General features: G+C 39.4%; 3 protein-coding genes across 6 annotated transcripts in view; all 3 read left to right on the forward strand.

Annotated features, from left to right (window-relative positions):
- The first annotated feature begins 131 nt into the window (after positions 1–131).
- LOC143419320 (thromboxane-A synthase-like) lies at positions 132–10,114 on the forward strand. The gene is made up of 14 exons (XM_076885582.1): positions 132–518; positions 3,239–3,383; positions 3,876–3,969; positions 4,130–4,182; positions 4,344–4,440; positions 4,559–4,675; positions 5,328–5,416; positions 5,500–5,648; positions 5,861–5,991; positions 6,083–6,433; positions 6,518–6,606; positions 7,426–7,563; positions 8,405–8,567; positions 9,041–10,114. Exons 2-14 carry the CDS (start codon positions 3,283–3,285, stop codon positions 9,143–9,145), a joined length of 1,677 nt encoding a protein of 558 aa, XP_076741697.1. The 5' UTR covers positions 132–518; positions 3,239–3,282; the 3' UTR covers positions 9,146–10,114.
- Positions 10,115–10,317: 203 nt separating this feature from the next.
- Positions 10,318–19,203, forward strand: LOC101479900 (thromboxane-A synthase). 2 transcript variants are annotated; one of them, XM_014410714.4, is made up of 14 exons: positions 10,318–10,452; positions 10,702–10,846; positions 11,076–11,169; positions 11,321–11,373; positions 11,500–11,596; positions 11,714–11,830; positions 15,075–15,163; positions 15,272–15,420; positions 15,619–15,749; positions 15,834–16,190; positions 16,275–16,363; positions 17,064–17,201; positions 18,258–18,420; positions 18,522–19,203. In XM_014410714.4, exons 2-14 carry the CDS (start codon positions 10,752–10,754, stop codon positions 18,600–18,602), a joined length of 1,653 nt encoding a protein of 550 aa, XP_014266200.2. In that variant the 5' UTR covers positions 10,318–10,452; positions 10,702–10,751; the 3' UTR covers positions 18,603–19,203. The 2 variants fall into 2 exon arrangements, with proteins under 2 accessions (XP_014266200.2, XP_076741700.1); XM_076885585.1 differs by having other exon boundaries at positions 10,437–10,554.
- Positions 19,204–19,619: 416 nt separating this feature from the next.
- LOC101479408 (thromboxane-A synthase) overlaps positions 19,620–20,872 on the forward strand; it is a 30,672-nt gene continuing 29,419 nt past the window's right edge. For 2 of the 3 annotated variants that reach the window (XR_013099271.1, XM_024803100.2), the window contains exon 1: positions 19,639–19,741. The gene's annotated coding sequence lies outside the window, so the exon portion shown is untranslated. Of the gene's footprint in view, positions 19,742–20,872 lie in introns of all 3 variants that reach the window. The other variant, XM_076885584.1, reaches the window with a different exon arrangement.

The raw sequence follows: 20,872 nt of genomic DNA on the forward strand, positions 1-20,872 counted from the left end.
TGCAAACGTTGCAAATCAATGGTTTATCCTTAAATTTTAATGGTCAGTGTACTTGATCTGACACCAGTTGAGTTACAAACCACCAGAACACACAAGAAATGAAAATCCTCTGTGTCCCAGTCTAAAGGAGAATTACGCTATATTTGCTGTTACCTGAAATTAAACCCACATTCTGTATATGGTGATCTATCTGTACCAAATACCCAGAAACGACAGGAAAAGACTCTGTCCAGTACCATCCAGAAAAAAAATCATTGAATATTTTAAATATATTCTGTAAAAGTAACAATGTTATGTTTGGTATTATCATCTTGTGCTTCCGTACGAAATAATTGGGCATGTTTAATATAACAATGTCACAAATGTCTCTCTGGGAAACGCAAGAAGAGCCTTTCCACTCCGGTGCAGATGGGGGCAGTAGACGACGCAGCTTCCTGTGGAGTGACGAGCTGTTGTCAAAAAGAGGAAGACGTGACTATTATATTTACAAAACCTGGGCGAAGGACGAAGAAGGTGAGGTGAGTGTGTGTTTCCCATATGCTGAATGTTGCGGTGTTAATATTATAAAGACACAAGTAATAGAAACATGTTAGTGATATTAGTTAGATGGAAACCTTTATTTCATCAGCAAACTAACCTAGCATCACATGAGTAAATGAGTTGTGCGCCACAGGTAAGGACCGTTAGTAAATGAGAGAAAAAGGGTAGGTTAGGTTTCACTTGTTCAGTGGTTAGTGGTCCCTACAGATCCAGCTAAACTAGTGATGGGCACATGAAGCTTCATGAAGCACTGAAGCTTTTCATCCAATTGGTTCACCCCAGCGCAAAGCGTCTTGAAGCTTCATTTGCTCCAGTAGGACATGTACTGGACGTAAAAATATTAGTTGGCATGAATTTGAAGAGTGTGGCCTTTTGCACACAGCCTGTAAATGTCAACAACAAAAGGAGTGTGTAAAACATGTATCAATCAATCAATCAAACTTTATTTATAAGGCACTTTTCATACAAAGATGTAGCACAAAGTGCTTTACGTGGTTAAAAGCAGCCTACCCCGCCCTCCAACTCACTCCCCACACTTTCATTAACATAAACGATCATGGATACCCCCCCACGCGCGCGCGCGCACACACACACACACACACACACACACACACACACACACACACACACACTTACTTAAAGAGTAAAATTGGGCTGGGCACACATGAGCCAGGTGAGGAAACACTATCACAGGGAGCCGTCTGCACCGGGAGCCGGTCACAGACCGCAGCCTCCAGGCTGGGCACACAGCAGGAGGGAGGCAAAGAAGCCCCCCAGCCAGGCTGAGAAGAGCCCCAGTAGCCACGGTCGATCACAGCCCCGGTGCAGAGAGCGCCCTCCGAGGAAACACTGGAGATATGACCTAATAAGAGTATATACAGAATAAAAAAATAAATAAGAATGGGATACAATATAAATATAAATAGAGTAAGAAGGTAAAAAATGAATAAGAATAAAATCAATAAATATTAGGTAAAACCTCAATTAATAATATAAATAGAATAACAGGATAGAATAAATAAGCATAAAATAGATAAACGTTAAGTAAAAGCTAAATTAAAAAGGTGGGTCTTGAGCCTGTTCTTAAAAACATGTACGTTCTCTGCGGCCCTGAGCTCCTCCGGCAGGTTGTTCCACAGACGAGGACCATACCACTGAAACGCTGCCTCTCCGTGAGTATGTGTCCTGACTTTAGGGACAATCAAAAGGCCAGTACCAGAGGACCTCAGGGTCCGCGAGGGTTCATATGGTAAAAGCAAATCTGAGAGATAAGAAGGCCCAAGACCATTAAGACATTTAAAAACCAATAAAATAACTTTAAAAGTATATTGTAGTGATGGCAGTATACTGTGTATATTTATACTGGCAGTATGGAAAATGATCATTTGGAAATGCTTAAAATGGAAATGATCATTTACTGTGAGGTGAGGTGTGGTTGGGGTGTGGACAGTAGTTGTGCTTTTGTAACGTTGAGGTATGGACAGCTACAGACTGAGGCCTCAGACCTGCCTGTTCACATTTTATTCAGTAAAAACTACATTTTCACTGCTTTTATGGCCTTTTTAGTGGGGAGAACATAGCTAGGATTTAATGGTTTAACAAATCTTTTAAATCCTTTGTCCTCCACAATGCTAAATGGCTGTGAGTCCTCAATCACCATGCTAACCAGGTCTTCATCTATTTGAGATTGTTCTCCTGAGGAAAGACAATAAAGACAAAGCACAAATATAAATATCACACACGTAACTTATAACAGTTGTATAATATTGTTATATCATTTAGTAACATTACTGCATGCTATATTATCATGGCATTTGATGGCTCACCTGGTCTTGCTCCACAATCGGTGTTCCCCTTATTCTCATGCAAAGCTCTGTAGTGCCTAAGCATGGATGAGGTGTTGTTGTTATATCCCAGCTCCCTGGCACATAGCAAACACTTCACCTTGTACAAAAGTCAAGACAGCTTAACATAAATTGTATTGCACCATCAGTATTATGAAAATATATCTTCTGTAGAAATTTACATACCTTGTTGGGAGGAATAAAATCAAAATGTTCCCACACAGGGGAGGACATCCTCCTCTTCTTAGCTGGCTCCATTCTCTCCTGACTTTCTCTCCTCACTCTCATAAACCTCCAAACTGTCTCCAAACTCTCACTAACCGCAACTCTCCATCAAACACCCACATTTTGAATGAAGTCTGAGGGGTTTATATCGCTGTCATATCTCGCGGCAAAGTTCGAACCGCTTCATGAACCAGTCACGTGGTACAGCCGGGCAGCGAGGCTTCGGAAGTCATCATTTTCAGCTCCTCCCATAAATGAAGCAAGCCTCGATACGCGCATCGCGGAAATGCCCCCTCAATTACTCGACACAAGCTTTGAAGCCTCGATACAGAACGTCACATCACTAATCTAAAGTATTTATATAAAATGACTTTTACCTTGCTATATAACACTTCTGGTTTCTCTGCTGTGGTGATTTCCGACGTTTCTGTCTGTTTTTATGTCTTATAACTTTACTTCAGTTGGTAAATACACTGTAGGCAAAAAGATTTATGAAGGGGGTATATAATTCTTTTGTTTTAAAGACCTGTTTTGCAAGTATTTTTATGGCTTCCTGTTTTTGTACGTGCATTATATTCAATCTAGTTCTTTTTGTTAACTTAAACCCTTTTTCTTGTTTTTCTGCGCAGGAACTTTCATCTCAGTCTGAGGATAGAAAACAAGATTTTCCAACATGCAGGCTGCAGGTGACTTTTTAAACATGTTCAACATTGAGGTCAGCAGAATATCTGTGACACTCAGCCTCTTCCTCATTTTCCTCGGTCTCCTTTACTGGTGAGTGAACAAATGTTCAGTATTTGTTTATTTATGATGGACAGTCGGACAGTTTTTGGATAATGACACATTTTATGTCAGTTTTCTCTGTACTCCACCACACTTAGCTGGAAATAAAACCTTAGTATGTTTATTTGTGACATATTGTTCTGCTGTGAAAATACAGCAATATATACTATATGTTACATATTATGTATATCCACAGTCACCCATTTTCATAGACTCAAAGGTAATTGGACAATTGACTGATAGGCAGGGGAGGCCTGTTCCCACATTATTTCATGGCAAACTAAGCACTTAAAAGGAGTTAATTATTGAACTTACATTTTGGTCGCTGTTCACATGAACTCTCAATATGAGATGTCAGTGAAGGAAAAAGAAAGTATCATTAGGATAAAAAAATAAAAATAAAACTATCTAAGAGTTAATGAGCTTGATGTTTAATCCTTTCATTCACAACACATCATCACATTTCTGCACTTTTGCCTGTAGGTATTCAGTCCGTCCCTTCTCAGTCCTCTCACGATATGGCATCAAACATCCAAAGCCAGTGCCTTTCTTTGGCAACTTATTCATGTTTCAGCAGGTAAGATACAGTGTAACAAAGGAAGACCAGAGTTACCTTCAATGTCTGCTTGATTTTGCATCAAACAGGGATGGTGTCCTTGTTCTCATATTTGTGTCATTGTTAAAAGATTGTCAGCTGACTGTTACATCGACTGTATTTTTTTAATTCTTCTTTTCAGGGTTTTTTCAAACCTCTGAATGATCTTATCAAAACATATGGTAAAGTATGTGGGTAAGTAAAAGCACATCCTACAACAACAACTACTGAAATTGTGAATATTTTTCTTCTATAAACGATCTACAGTTTTTTGAGTTTATTGATTAATCTACAGAGTGAAACGAGATGACACTTTACACTTGGTTGGTCACTAAAGTATACGCTGCATATTTCAGGTATTATTTGGGCCGCAGACCAGTGGTAGTGGTAGCAGACCCTGATATGCTCAGACAAGTGCTGGTGAAGGACTTCAGCAGCTTCCCTAATAGAAGGGTGAGAACATTATATAGAGCATGTAGATGCATGATGCGAGTTTATTTCTGATTCTCACACAAATAACTGAGCAGTTATTACACATTTTGTGCCTGTGCTCTCTTATTTCTCTGGGCAGAGATTTATGTTTGCCAAAAAGCCTATATCCGATTGCTTGCTCCAGTTAAAGAATGAACGCTGGAAACGAGTGCGGAGCGTCCTGACCCCATCTTTCAGTGCTGCCAAGATGAAAGAAGTGAGAAAATAAAGATTCCTCATATATCCAAGACAGATAAGATAAGATATGAACTAGAAGATCAACAAGATTCCTTTAATTAAGCTGAGGACTTTTATTAGAATGATTTGAATCTTGTGTGTATCCAAAACTCAGTGCCATTTTTTTCTCTCCTGTTTAAGTCAGTTTACAAATTTAATAATTTATGTGTTTGTTATTTATTTTTACATCGCCCCCATCTTTAGCTTACACAATGTTTGAAATGAGGAAGTAAAAACCTCAAAGTTTCTGGTAAAAGAGCTAAACATCCAGTTCTTGCTGGTGTTTCTTTGTAACTTTTATTAATACATAATTTGTATCATTTAAGTGTAAATTTAAATACATTTAATATTAACTTTGTACCTTCTTTATGTCTTCATTTCAACTGGTCAGCAAGTTAAATATTTTTCTTTGTGACCAGAAGGAACTCATAAACCTTTAAACACCCAGCGTTCACTTTTGCAGTTGGTTACTGCATGTCTGCATCTTTTGCAATATGTGTAGTTTAAGTGTCTGTGCTGTTGTGTTTATGGAGCTACCTTTCCCCCATTTTCTATGTTTATGGACCTATGATGATTCACTGGAGTATATAGAGCTGGTTTACATCTGTCCTTATCTCTCCACTTGAGTGTAGATGGTTCTGCTCATCAAAACAGCCACTGATGCCCTGATGAAGAATCTGAATGTCCACGCTGAGTCAGGAGAGGCCTTTGACATCCATAGGTAAAGCAAAAATTAAAATAATATTTTTTTGTGTTTTTTTTCTGTCATTGTTCATATTTTTCTGATAGCATGCCATCTTTCAGATACTTTGGCTACTTTACCATGGATGTTATTGCCAGTGTGGCATTTGCAACTCAGGTGGACTCGCAGAACAACCCAGATGACCCGTTTGTCCAACACGCTCAGATTGCCTTCACCAATAATTTCTTCAGGCCTATTTTGTTACTTTTCTGTGAGTCATTATTATAAAATTAATGAAACTGAGATATGTAAATGGGACAATAATAAAACAAGATGAGGGCAAAGAAAATAAAAAGTAATGTGGGGAATTCCTTAAAGTTATAGTTAAGCATGATAAATAATTCTATGTATTGAGTATGAAGCATTTTTGTTGATATACCTGTGTATGCAGTTCTCTGCTGATTTGTGTGTTTCTGTCTTTAGTTGCTTTTCCCTCCATCATGGCTCCTCTGTCGAGGTTCATACCCAACAAAAGACGAGACAAGATGAGTCATTTCTTCATTAACAGCATTCACAAAATCATCAAACAGAGAGAGGAGCAGCCTCCTGAGCAGGTGAATCTCAGATTTTCAACATTCCCAAATCTGTGCATTGCTTTGAAAGAGTCCTTTTCCTTTCATTTTTATTTATTTCTTTTACACGTACAGGCGTAGAGACTTCCTTCAGCTGATATTAGATGCTCGAGCCACTGAAGAGTGTGTGTCATTGGAGCACTTTGACACATCAAACGATGCTCATGAGACTGATGTCAGGAACCAGCAGACCCAGTCTTCAGGCACAGTTCAAGAAAACGGGAGCCAGCAGGAGCCGTCTGTCAGGTGTCCACAGAAAAAGATGATGACTGAGGATGAGATTGTTGGTCAGGCTTTCGTCTTCCTCCTGGCAGGCTATGAAACCAGTAGCAACACTCTGGCGTTCACCTGCTACCTCTTGGCCCTCCACCCTGAATGTCAACTCAGAGTACAGAAAGAGGTGGATGACTTCTACACTAGACATGTGAGTGTTTTACAGTTGGTTCTGATCTATTTTGATTCATGCAGTTGTGGCCAGTCATTGATTGTCATGCTGTTTGCTTTGTAGGACTCACCTGATTACACAAATGTGCAGGAGCTGAAGTATTTGGACATGGTTATATGTGAAGCATTACGCCTCTACCCTCCTGGATTCAGGTAAAGAAGGATGTCAATTGGATATGAAGGTTGGCCACAGTGGGGCCTGGAGTAGTATGCTGTGACTTTGGAAGATTTTCAGTTTTGGCTTTTTTTTGAAACATTCATCAACTGTTTGTCTCAGCTAGATAGTGTAGTAGTAAAACTACACACTTTTGGAGCAGGAGTTGCAAGTTCAATTTCCACCCATTATTCATTAAGGGTCCTGGCTAGACTCCCCATGCTAAAACAAAAAACCCCAAAGCCCTCGAATGGCGCAGCTACGTTTGCAGCCTGTCCGAAGCTCCAATGCAAGCATTTCACTACATGTTGTACTCTTTATGATTGTGTGTGTGACAAATAAAAGTTGTTTGTTTGTAGCTTTTCATGGGGTATAGCCATAATCCTATCATCGGTAAAAACTCTATCGTCATTATTATTATTATTATTATTATTATCATCATCATTATTATAATTACTGACGCGGTTGCAAGATCCAACATTAGTGCATTTCAATAATACAGATGTTTTCTGACTTTGGGACGTTAAGGCTCAGGTTCTGTTCATATTTGGTTGCAGATGCATTAAAATATGTTCAGTAACTATCAGTACACTTAAACTCATCTTCCTTAAATGGACACAAGTACAGAGAAACAGAGAGGAGGACATGACCGCAACTATAAATGACAGCTAAAGTCAATAGAGTGGTGGGGAAACACTTCATGCTGACAGTTACAGCTCTTATGAATATGCTGAGTCCAATTATAACTGTGTGGAATAAAGAAAACAGTATTTGGATTCTGTAAAACAATCTTTTTTGTCATATTTTGTCCCACTAAGGTTTGCACGAGAAATAGAACATGACTGTGTGGTGAATGGTCAGCAACTTCCTAAAGGAGCAATACTGGATATCCCTGCAGGCTTCCTCCATTATGACCCAGAACACTGGCCCGAGCCTGAGAAGTTCATTCCTGAGAGGTGCTTCAGTTCTGTCTGAAACGAGTAAAAAGACTGACTTGTGTTTACTGAAATAATGACTGGGTGCCGAAAATTCACATTTAAAAATAGCACCAATTGAAGTTAACTTTGAAGTGAGTCACAGCCATTCAAATGTTGACTTATTAACACGAATAACAGCTGTATATTAACAACATACACATGGAATATTTTTCTGTACAGTGGTACAAATACAATTGTTAAGGTGTGGTAAACACTTTTGTGTAGTGACATTATAACACGTGCAACCCACAAATACAACCTCAATTCAAATGTTGGGACACAGTGTAAAATGTAAATTAAAACAATGCGTTTACAAATCTTATAAACATATATTTCATTCACAATAGGACAAGACTGAAAACATTTAAACTGAGACATTTTATTATTTCATGAAACAACATTTGCTCTTGTTGTTTTTGTTGGCAGCTTTGAAGTTGTGACACTGCGATATTTACCAGTTAGTAGTATGCCCTCTTCTTAACAACAGTCTGAGGAGACCAGCTGCTGGACCTTTGGGAGAAGAATGTTGTCTCATTCTTGTCTGATACTGTATAAGACCCTCGATGCTCAACAGTCTTAGGACTTCTTTTTTGCACTTTGCACTTTCATGATGTGCTAAATGTTTTCAGTTGGTAAAAGGTGCAGACTGCAGACAGGCCAGTTCAGCATCTGGATTTGTTGTTTGTAAATCAATGCATTCTGTTTTCTTTACACACTGTAAAAGATTTTTGGAACTGGGACTGAAGCATGCATGGAATTTCCTTTATTTTCCAATGCTTTTCATTCTTCTTTAAAAAAAAAACTTGCTGTTGTTTTCCAGGTTTACACCAGAGGCCAAGGCCGCTCGACATCCATTCGTATACCTACCATTTGGAGCTGGCCCTCGTAACTGTGTGGGAATGAGACTCGCCCAGCTTGAAATCAAAATGGCTTTAATGCATCTGTTCCACAACTTCAGCATAAAAGCCTGTTCTGATACTAAGGTAGGATGCAATAAGAGAAAACCCATACATTTTCATTAAAGTAATTCCTACACTGGATAACTGTAAGACTGTTGAATTTATAACTACAAGCATGTAATTCTACAACCACTGTTTACTGTGAATTACACTGAAAAAACTGAAAACATCAATATATTTGTATATTATGCCGTAAGGTAACCACCGGTAAGAAAACCTATCTTTAAATTTAGGTTTTAGTGGAAGCATGACCAAAAACTACTCTCACATGTCCTTTAATTGTTTTTTGCTTTAATGTCATATACAATTTTGGACTGTCAGTATTATCAGCTGCAAATAATGACTATGCTGGAGTTTATTGGACATTTGAAACTGCCATAAGCTGCAAATAGCCATGTAATCCTATGACTACTGGTTAGATACACATTTGTCAGATGCTTCCATTTTTAAGATATTTTTACACAAATATATGGAAGATGTTCTCTTTTTATCTTCAGGTCCCTCTTGAGTTGAAGTCATCCAGCACTCTTGGACCCAAAAATGGTGTTTTTGTGAAAATCACAAGAAGAGAACAAGGAGCTCATCTGTCATCAGCTGATTAAATCATTTACACCATACTGAAACATAACAATCTCTTACTGTATGTCCATCAGTTCAGTGGCACTTGTTTCATTTATAGTCAGGACTTGGTAGATGTTTGAAAAAATGCAACACTGAAATATTTAGACTTAAATATAATAAGGGATTGACTGATAATTAATGCAAATGTTTCTCAGGCACATATAAATTGTAATTTTGTGATTACAACTGTTTGAGAATGAGAGAAATGAAACATGACAATATATCTGATATTATTCTTTATTAAAGCACGTACAAATAAAGTGGATGAAATCACTACTTTTTGCAAATCATAAAATACTAAATCTTTTTTGACAGCAAAGTTGATTTAATCTGGCACATTCTAAATTCTTTCAGGTGGATTGGTACACAGTGTCTACACACATTGGGCGCGAGCACTCTCTACAGACAATGAAAGGAATTGCAACATGCAGCATTTATATCATTCCCAATGCTGAGATTTTCAGTGCTGGTTGTAAACAGAATTGTGCAAATAATGAAAAGAACACATTTAGAAAAATTAGCAGTTTTTATATTCATGTGAAATTTTCTGTATTGAAATAAAAATCTGTCTATCAGTAAAAATAGGTGTAAAAACATCTATCTTGTACCATTTAGACAACCTTCATGACTCTTTAGAGACAAAACATCTGATCCAAATTTTCTCTACAGCATGACAAAATCAATACTGGTGATGTCTCAACCTGGTATTGCATGAAGAGGAAGAATCAACTGAGAAAATTTAACTTTGATGAAAAACTGTGGCAGGTTTTCCAAGGTGTTTTGAGGCTCTACTTGTGTAAAAAGGCTGTCAAACAGCCAGGAATGGCAAAGACAAGTTAAGCCTCCCGCTTTATAGCTGCAAAAAAGAAAATAATTTTATGAATATTTTGACATCTTCAGTTTAGTCTTTTTGTGTCACTTTATGTCACTTTTGATAGACGTTTTTTCTTGTCATCAAATAAAGCTCCTGTGTTGCATATTGTTCTCGCATCTTCTTTCTTCAAGAAGTAATTTTCTTTGGCTAGCGTAACATTACATGAGTTACATCAGGGTTAAAAACTGCAATACAGGTTCAGACAGTTGACTAAAGAAAAGCAAAGCTGAACTATGGACCCCTAAAAGTTTGTGCAATAGCAGCTCTTTAACTCATTACCTTTACCCTGCTCTGTCTCATTTATGGAGGTGGTGAGGCAATCCAAATCTGTAGTTACTATTTTATCTGTGGTTTAACATTTGTGTGCACAAAACAGAAGTGGATACAATAGGAACAGACATCTCTCCTCTTCAGGTGAGTTCTCAAGGCTACAAAAAAAGCTTCAGTAAGTAGAAAGTCTTGGAAGAAACTACACAACTGATCGGGGACAAAGCGGCTTGACAACATGGAATAGATGTATGGTCTTTGGCAGGTGTTTATTTCCCCAAAAGCCTGAATTTCTGCACAATACCTTTAAATGCTTTGTTCTAGTGAAAGTCATGACTAAAGTATTGAATAAAAATATTAGTATAACTAATTCTTTTTTGCTGTTTTTCTCTCCAGGGGCCTTTTTCTCCTATTAATGATTGAAAACTGAGAGAAGATTTTCCAACATGCAGGGTGCAGGTGACTTTCTAAATGTATTCAACACTGAGACCAGCAAAATATCTGTGACACTCTTCCTCATTTTTCTTGGTCTCCTCTACTGGTGAGTATGTCAATGATACACTTTTTTCAAGGGAAATAAGGACACGTAGATAATCTGCTAGTGCCATAAAACACATACATTGACATTTTATAGAGCAGGCAGTGCAAACGAATGCAACAATAACTCTAGACAGAATCCAGGTAAAGGTGAGCTCTGTTCTTTACTGCATTTGACACAAATTCTTTTCATTCAACCTACAAACAACACATTTCAACACTTTTTCCTGTAGGTATTCAGTCCATCCCTTCTCAGTCCTCTCACGATGTGGCATCAAACATCCGAAGCCAGTGCCTTTCTTTGGGAACTTATTCATGTTTCAGCAGGTAAGATACAGTGTAACAAAGGAAGACCAGAGTTACCTTCAATGTCTGCTTGATTTTGCATCAAACTGGGATGGTGTCCTTGTTCTCATATTTGTGTCATTATTGTCAGCTGACTGTTACATCGACTGTGTTTTTCAAATATTCTTTTCAGGGTTTTTTCAAACCTCTGAATGATCTTGTCAAAACATATGGTAAAGTATGTGGGTAAGTAAAAATACATCCTACAACAGCAACTACTGAAATAAGATTGTGAATATTTTGCTTCTATAAATAATCTACAGTTTGAGATGATACTTTACCCATCATGTTTTGTCTGGACTCATACTTCAGGTATTATTTGGGCCGGACACCAGTGATAGTGGTAGCAGACCCTGATATGCTCAGACAATTGCTGGTGAAGGACTTCAGCAACTTCCCTAACAGGAATGTAAGGAAATTATACAAAGCAAAGATGCAACATGTGTGTTTATTCCTGATTGTCACACAAGAGTTACTGAGGGGTTATTACAGATTGTTTTGCCTGTGCTCTCTTATCTCTCTGCAGAAATTTGTGTTTGCCAAAAAGCCTGTATCTGATTGCCTTCTCCAGTTAAGGAATGAACAGTGGAAACGAGTACGGAGTGTCCTGACCCCATCTTTCAGTGCTGCCAAGATGAAAGAAGTGAGAAAATAAAGTTCTCATTAAGTGAGATAAGATAAGATGAAATAAGATACATGACATCACATCTCATCTTCTGGTGCTTATCCGGGTTTGGGTCGCCAGTGCAACATTCTGAGACGGGAAGGCCAAATTTCTCACCCCAGTCACCTCTTCCAGCTCATCTGGGGGGACGTAGACCGGTAACTCGAGAGCTTCACTTTTATCCTAAGCTCTCTCTTCTCTCTTGCAAGCTACTCATGAACAACATCCCAAGATACTTAAATCCCTCCACCTGGGACAGTAACTTGTCCATGACCCAGAGTGGCCACTTCACTCTTTTCCAGCTGTGAACCATGGTCTTGGATTGGAGGTGCTAATTCTCATTCATGCTGCTTTGTACTCAGTCACGAACCGCTCCAGTGCAAACTGGAAGTCATCACCTAATGAAGCCAAAACGCTAAGATGAAATCCTGAGGCCACCAAAGTGGAAACCCCCCCACCACCTGGATACAACTAGATATTCTGTCCAGGAAACACCCAACACATCCAGGTTTTTGCTGCAGCCACTGCCTGAGCCGTGTTCCGCTTGGTCTATTGGCACCCAAGAGCTGTTCCTGGAGTCCTACAGGCTAGCCAAGCCTGACAGGCTTCCTTCTTCAGCTTGATACCTCCTTTTACCTCCGGTGTCCACCATTCGGTTTGTTTACCACCAAGGTACAAAACACCTTACAGTTGCAGCTCAGTGCAGCAGCCTCAGCTGTGGAGGTGCTGAACATGGTCTATTCAGACACCCTCACTACACGTTTGGGTGCACCAGGTTTGTCCAGCATCCTCCCTCCCCACCTGATCCAACTCACCACCAGGTGGTGATCAGTTGGCACTCGAGTGTCCAGAACATACAGCCACAGATCTGATGATACAATAATAAAATTGATTGAAATTTATGTTTGAACATGGTGGGAGGGGTGGACAGACGTGTGGCTATTTGCACAGGAACGCACACGGCTGGAGATCGCTATTCCCCCGCACTCATGGAGAAAAACATGCCTAGTGCTCCTCCGACTCGTGATACGGCAGGACTGTCGTAAAAGCATGTGACGTCATCACCGCAGCAAACAGTAAGAACAAAGTGGAACTTATCGGCAGAAATTAACATTGCACTTATAGCGATGCGATTGAAATATAAGGAGACTTTCGGACAGTAACTGAAGGTAAAATGCAGCTAAACAGTCCTGTTTTAAACCAGGCACTTCCACCTCCGCTCTGCTGCGTCTCAGCCAGCAGCGCTCTGGCAGCAACAGCACTAGAGCCAGAGCAGGGGAGAGTGGAGCTGGAACAAACCAAATGTTATGTCTCAACCAAGTACTGTATGCTTTTTATATTTTTAGCAGTGTGTCACACAAATAGCAAATATTGTCAAAAAAAGGAAGAAATCTTTGGGGGTGCTTTGATTGGGCTAAAATCGCCCCTGGCATAACAGAATAACCACCCCAGCCTGCTGCCTCTCAGCGAGAGCAACTCCAGGCTGTAGTGATGGGAATTCTGGCTCTTTTTAGAGAGCCGGCTCTTTCGGCTCGACTCACTAAAAAGAGCCGGCTCTTTCAGCTCCCAACCGGCTCTTCAGGTTGTTTTGTTGCTTTAATTAATTTATTATTAACAATAATATAAAATTATGCACAAAAGGAATTACTAATGTAAAAAAAAGTGGTTTTATTTATATATGTTTATATATAAAAATATACAGTGACCCCTAGACACAAAACACATACAAACTCCAAAACACATTTCTAGCGTTAACTGAACTTCAAAACAGAGCTACCTAGATCACTTAAATTACACAATTGAAAGCATATGTGTATTGTTTGTGTATTTATACACAAGCATTCATATATGTTCATTTACCTGTTACTACCACACACCAAATCCGGTCGTTGGTACTTGCTGGCTTGTGTAGCCACGAGGTAACAAAAGCTCAACACTGGGCCTAGCATCCTGGAGCACTTCTGTTGTGTTTTGTACGTGTTTTGGAGTTTTTACGTGCTTCAGGGTTTGTACGTGTTTTGAAGTTTGTACGTGCTTCAGGGTTTGTACGTGTTTTGAAGTTTGTACGTGCTTTGTTTGTAGGGGCCACCGTAAATATACTTTTATTTATTCACTCCACATAAAATGTAATAAATAAATCATATAATACAAAAACCAACTAGTCACAGTTCAACTTTTAACTATTTACATTTTCAGCTTTTTCCTTTTAAACAAATTTAAAATGAAACAACACAAAACACTGCAAACCACAACACAATTAAATATAAATTAAAATATGAAAACAAAAAGAAGATGCATATTCTCTGTCATATGGGCCTGCATGAATAAACTTTCTGAATCCTTTATCATCCACAACTGAAAATAGTTGTGGATGATTACTATACCTTTCTAATGTGACGTTGTTGTCCCTGGCTCTCTTTCTCTCTCTCTCCCTCCCGCTCTGTTCCTGTGCTACTGAGTGTAACTACCGCCCCTCCCCCCTCTGCCCAGCGCAAAGCACAAGGCTTGCATGTGGAGTGAAGCGGGAAAAAAGTGCGACAGAGGGTGGGAGAAAGAAAAAGAAAAAACCACGGCTCGCAATAAGGAGCTGGCTCGCGTCGTTCACGTCAAAGATCCGGCTCTAAGAGCCATTTCGTTCGCGACCAACACATCACTACCAGGCTGGAGCCCAGCCCCTCTCCGGGAGGCTGGTTCTAGGGTCCAAGTCATGCTTTGAGGTGAGCCCAACTATATATAGCCGGTATCATTCAATCTCAAGCACTAGCTCAGGCTCTTTCCACAACAGAGGGGTGACATTCCATGTCCCAATACCCTGCGCCCAGCCGTGCCCCATAGGCTAAGGCATGGAACCCCACGCACCCTCTACAGGCATGACTCCAGGGTGGTGTCCCAGTAACCCTATGAAGCGCAGGGTAAACTGTTCCCTTGTTTTTGCACTGACAATAGTTGTCTGAATCGCCCTTCGTCTGGTTCCTCACCCAGGACCAATTTGACATGGGAGACCCTACCAGATTGCAAAAGCCTTCCGACAACATAGGATCCCAACTGACAACTTAGATTCCTGGAACTATGTTGTATGTGTAATTTAAGTAGCTGTGGTAGTGGTGTTTATGGAATTACATGGACCTGTCCCCCATTTTTTATGTTTATGGACCCATTATGATTCACTGAAGTGTTTATAGGACTATTTTGCATCTGTCATTATCTCTCCATTTGAGTGTAGATGGTTCCGCTCATCAACACAGCCATTGATACCCTGATGAAGAATTTGCATGTCTACGCTGAGTCAGGAGAGGCCTTTGATATCCACAGGTAAATACATAAACAATGATGAAAGCCTGAAAGCAGTTTGTCTACTTTACTTCTACTGTATTTTTTCTTTCACTGTTCATATTTCTAAAATTTGATGCTATTTTGCAGATACTTTGGCTACTTTACCATGGATGTTATTGCCAGTGTGGCATTTGCAACTCAGGTGGACTCGCAGAATAACCCAGATGACCCACTTGTCCAACACGCTCAGATGGCCTTCACCAATGATTTCTTCAAGTCTGTCTTGTTACTTTTCTGTGAGTCATTATTATAACACAATTGAATTTCAGATATTTATGTAGGACATTAAAAGAGAAAGTTGATCACAAAGAATTGTAAGAAAGAATTTCAGAAAGGTTAAATAGATGTAGAATATGCCAAAGAAGTATTTAAGCATTTTTGTTGATATACCTGTGTATGCAGTTCTCTGCAGATTTGTGTGTTTCTGTCTTTAGTTGCTTTTCCCTCCATCATGGCTCCTCTGTCGAGGTTCATACCCAACAAAAGACGAGACAAGATGAGTCATTTCTTCATTAACAGCATTCACAAAATCATCAAACAGAGAGAGGAGCAGCCTCCTGAGCAGGTGAATCTCAGACTTTCCTAAATCTGTGTGTGGCTTTGAAACTGTCATTTTCCTATCTTTCTTATTTATTTCTTTTACACGTAGAGACGTAGAGACTTCCTTCAGCTGATGTTAGATGCTCGAACCACCGAAGAGTGTGTGTCATTGGAGCGCTTTGACACTTCAAATGACACCGATGAGATCAGTGACAACAACCAGCAGACCCAGTCTTCAGGCAAAGTTCAGGAAAATGACCTTCCTCATTCACAGGAGCCGTCTGTCAGGCGTCCACAGAAAAAGATGATGACTGAGGATGAGATTGTTGGTCAGGCTTTCATCTTCCTCCTGGCAGGCTATGAAACCAGTAGCAGCACTCTGGCGTTCACCTGCTACCTCTTGGCCCTCCACCCTGAATGTCAACTCAAAGTACAGAAAGAGGTGGATGACTTCTACACTAGACATGTGAGTGTTTTACAGTTGGTTCTGATCTATTTTGATTCATGCAGTTGTGGACAGTCATTGATTGTCATGCTGTTTGCTTTGTAGGACTCACCTGATTACACAAATGTGCAGGAGCTGAAGTATTTGGACATGGTTATATGTGAAGCATTACGCCTCTACCCTCCTGGATTCAGGTAAAGAAGGATGTCAATTGGGGCTACAGTGGGGTAGCTTTGGTACCCTGTGATATAGGAAGATTTTCAGCATTAATGCTATCATCCGGAAAACCTTTCTTCTTCTTCTTCTTCTTCTTCTTCTTCTTCTTCTTCTTCTTCGTCTTCTTCGTCTTCTTCTTCTTCTTCTTCTTCTTCTTCTTCTTCTTCTTCTTCTTCTTATTATTATTATTATTATTATTATTATTATTATTATTATTATTATCATCATCATCATTACTGTTGAAAGATCAAAGATGGGTTCAGCAATGCAGATGTTTTCTGATCTTTTGACATTTGGGTTAAGCTCTGTTCACATTTGGATCCAGATGCATTAAAAATGCTTTTGTAGCTATCATTACGCTTAAACTCTTCTTCTTTGAATGGAGCTATGTACAGAAATAGAGAGCAGGGGAGGCAAGAGAGGCAATGGCAACTATAACTGACAGCAAAAAGCAATAGAGCTTAAAAGTCCAAATAAATTAAGGAAATAACAGTTCTGATAATGATGTTAAATTTATTTTCACTGTTTTCCCCCTTTAGTTTCTCTGGGGGTGGCAGTGGTCAGGGAATTACATAACGTAATAAAGTAAATAAATAAAGTAAATAAAGTTACAGCTCTTCTGTCGATACTGTGTGTGACCATTCTGTAACTGTGTAATTTTGAAATTTTCCCACTAAGGTTTGCACGAGAAATAGATCATGACTGTGTGGTGAATGGTCAGCAACTTCCTAAAGGAGCAAAACTGGAGATCCCTGCAGGCTTCCTCCATTATGACCCAGAACACTGGCCCGAGCCTGAGAAGTTCATTCCTGAGAGGTGCTTCAGTTCTGTCTGAAACGAGTAAAGAGACTGACTTATGACTGCAGTCAAATGTTGACTTATTAACATGATTTCAGCTGTATATTAACAACATATTAAATATTTTTCTGTACAGTGGTACAAATACATTTTTTGGGTGTGGTAAACACTTTTGTGTAGTGAAATTATCACATCTGCAACCCACAAATACAATCTCAATTCAAAAAGTTGGGACACAGTGTAAAATATAAATAAAAACAATGCATTTATTTACAAATCTTATAAACCCATAATTTATTCAAAATAGAACATTTAAACTGAGATATAGCTTGATTTTGAATTTGTTGGGAGTTGGCACATTGCAGTGTCAGTAGTTAGTAGTATCAGTTAGTAGTATCTCCTCTTTTTAACAACAGTCTGGAAACTGAAGAGACCAGTTGCTGGACTTGGAGTTGCTGGACTTGGATTGAGAGTTTTGCTTTCATGCTCTGCTCTTTCTTTACCACAACGAACCAATGCAGCCTCCACATCTCTTCAGCAGTGGCCCCAATCTGTCTGTCAATTTCCCACTCCATTTTTCCCTCACTTCTGAGGGTCTTCATAAGACCCTCAGATACTTAAACCCCTGCACTTGGGGTAGCAACTCGTCCCTGAAAAGAGTAGGCACTCCACCCTTTTCAGCTAAGAACCATGGCCTCCACCTTGGAGTTGTGATTCTCGTTCTTGCCACTTCATACTCGGCTGGAAACCGCTCCAGTGAGTGCTGGAGACAACCACCAGATGAAGCCAAGAGACCCACATCACCTGCAAATAGCAACGAGGAGATTCAAAGGTCACCAAAATGGGAACTTTCTGTCACATGGCTATGCCTAGAAATTCTTTCCATAAAAACTATGAACAGAACTGTATCATGTAATATTTTTCATGTAGTTAAATATCTCAGTTCAAGATAACAGTAGTTTTATGCCATTGTATAAAGTAGCAAGAGAAATTTGTCTCATTAAGAATGTGGTCTTTTAGTTTCCAATGCTTTTCATTCAACTTTAAAAACAACAACTTGCTGTTGATCCCCAGGTTTACACCAGAGGCCAAGGCCAGTCGACATCCATTCGTATACCTACCATTTGGGGCTGGCCCCCGTAACTGTGTGGGAATGAAGCTCGCCCAGCTTGAAATCAAACTGGCTTTAATGCATCTGTTCCACAACTTCAACATCACTGCCTGCTCTAAGACTGAGGTACGTTTGACTTAGAGCTGCTCAGCAAATCTCATGAATGTTCATTAACAGCCAGTCCTGAAAAAAGATGTTTGTTTTATCGAGGGCACTCTTTTTTTCAGGTTCCTCTTGAGTTGAAGTCGTTAAGCACTCTTGGTCCTAAAAATGGTGTTTGTGTGAAAATTTCCAGAAGGAGCAAGTGAGATTGTCTGCTGACTTCTCTATCGAATGACTGGATCATTTTCACCAGACTGCAAAATAAGTTCAACTGTCTTAGTTCAAGTTAATCCAGTACTTGGGAGATGCTTGAAAAATCACAACATTGAAATATTTTAGATTTGAATGTACTAAATATAATAAGGGATTTACTGCAGATTCATTCAAATGTTTTAGAAAATATTAACTATAATTTTGTGACTGGAACAGTTTGACAATTTACATATCAAATGGAAGGAATGCCACATGAGAAAATATTTCACAAGAAGATTTTCTGTATTGATGCACATATATAAATAGACACTTTATTGCAGTTTTTATGCGCTTGTTGTTTAAAACATTGAATGAATCATTTTTTACAGGAAAGTTGATCCGATTAATCACTCACTGTCTCTTTCAAACAGTGTGAGGAATTGTGACCGGCAGCCTTATGATTTCAGTCCTGATTTTGAGGTTTTCAGTGCTGTCTGTCAGCAAAATAGCACAAATAATCAAATGGCTCCATTCCATGATATTTGGCAAAAAGATGGAGCATATGTAAAGGAGGCACATGCTAATTTTGCCACATTAAATCCCGACTGTTATTCACCTGCTTCATCTACTTTTTGTGCAAACGTTGCAAATCAATGGTTTATCCTTAAATTTTAATGGTCAGTGTACTTGATCTGACACCAGTTGAGTTACAAACCACCAGAACACACAAGAAATGAAAATCCTCTGTGTCCCAGTCTAAAGGAGAATTACGCTATATTTGCTGTTACCTGAAATTAAACCCACATTCTGTATATGGTGATCTATCTGTACCAAATACCCAGAAACGACAGGAAAAGACTCTGTCCAGTACCATCCAGAAAAAAAATCATTGAATATTTTAAATATATTCTGTAAAAGTAACAATGTTATGTTTGGTATTATCATCTTGTGCTTCCGTACGAAATAATTGGGCATGTTTAATATAACAATGTCACAAATGTCTCTCTGGGAAACGCAAGAAGAGCCTTTCCACTCCGGTGCAGATGGGGGCAGTAGACGACGCAGCTTCCTGTGGAGTGACGAGCTGTTGTCAAAAAGAGGAAGACGTGACTATTATATTTACAAAACCTGGGCGAAGGACGAAGAAGGTGAGGTGAGTGTGTGTTTCCCATATGCTGAATGTTGCGGTGTTAATATTATAAAGACACAAGTAATAGAAACATGTTAGTGATATTAGTTAGATGGAAACCTTTATTTCATCAGCAAACTAACCTAGCATCACATGAGTAAATGAGTTGTGCGCCACAGGTAAGGACCGTTAGTAAATGAGAGAAAAAGGGTAGGTTAGGTTTCACTTGTTCAGTGGTTAGTGGTCCCTACAGATCCAGCTAAACTAGTGATGGGCACATGAAGCTTCATGAAGCACTGAAGCTTTTCATCCAATTGGTTCACCCCAGCGCAAAGCGTCTTGAAGCTTCATTTGCTCCAGTAGGACATGTACTGGACGTAAAAATATTAGTTGGCATGAATTTGAAGAGTGTGGCCTTTTGCACACAGCCTGTAAATGTCAACAACAAAAGGAGTGTGTAAAACATGTATCAATCAATCAATCAAACTTTATTTATAAGGCACTTTTCATACAAAGATGTAGCACAAAGTGCTTTACGTGGTTAAAAGCAGCCTACCCCGCCCTCCAACTCACTCCCCACACTTTCATTAACATAAACGATCATGGATACCCCCCCACGCGCGCGCGCGCACACACACACACACACACACACACACACACACACACACACACACACACACACACTTACTTAAAGAGTAAAATTGGGCTGGGCACACATGAGCCAGGTGAGGAAACACTATCACAGGGAGCCGTCTGCACCGGGAGCCGGTCACAGACCGCAGCCTCCAGGCTGGGCACACAGCAGGAGGGAGGCAAAGAAGCCCCCCAGCCAGGCTGAGAAGAGCCCCAGTAGCCACGGTCGATCACAGCCCCGGTGCAGAGAGCGCCCTCCGAGGAAACACTGGAGATATGACCTAATAAGAGTATATACAGAATAAAAAAATAAATAAGAATGGGATACAATATAAATATAAATAGAGTAAGAAGGTAAAAAATGAATAAGAATAAAATCAATAAATATTAGGTAAAACCTCAATTAATAATATAAATAGAATAACAGGATAGAATAAATAAGCATAAAATAGATAAACGTTAAGTAAAAGCTAAATTAAAAAGGTGGGTCTTGAGCCTGTTCTTAAAAACATGTACGTTCTC

The sequence above is a fragment of the Maylandia zebra genome, linkage group LG7, assembly GCF_041146795.1.
Source record: "Maylandia zebra isolate NMK-2024a linkage group LG7, Mzebra_GT3a, whole genome shotgun sequence".
Taxonomy (NCBI): domain Eukaryota; kingdom Metazoa; phylum Chordata; class Actinopteri; order Cichliformes; family Cichlidae; genus Maylandia; species Maylandia zebra.

What these genes read in the sequence shown, in the direction of transcription:
- LOC143419320 (XM_076885582.1), top strand. Translation starts at nt 3,283, where the DNA reads ATGCAGGCTGCAGGTGACTTTTTAAACATGTTCAACATTGAGGTCAGC. An exon ending in GTGCTGCCAAGATGAAAGAA is followed by an intron (nt 4,676 to 5,327) that starts GTGAGAAAATAA and finishes ACTTGAGTGTAG; the next exon opens with ATGGTTCTGCTCATCAAAAC. An exon ending in ATGACTTCTACACTAGACAT is followed by an intron (nt 6,434 to 6,517) that starts GTGAGTGTTTTA and finishes TTTGCTTTGTAG; the next exon opens with GACTCACCTGATTACACAAA.
- LOC101479900 (XM_014410714.4), top strand. Translation starts at nt 10,752, where the DNA reads ATGCAGGGTGCAGGTGACTTTCTAAATGTATTCAACACTGAGACCAGC. An exon ending in GCAACTTCCCTAACAGGAAT is followed by an intron (nt 11,597 to 11,713) that starts GTAAGGAAATTA and finishes ATCTCTCTGCAG; the next exon opens with AAATTTGTGTTTGCCAAAAA. An exon ending in CTCTACCCTCCTGGATTCAG is followed by an intron (nt 16,364 to 17,063) that starts GTAAAGAAGGAT and finishes TTTCCCACTAAG; the next exon opens with GTTTGCACGAGAAATAGATC.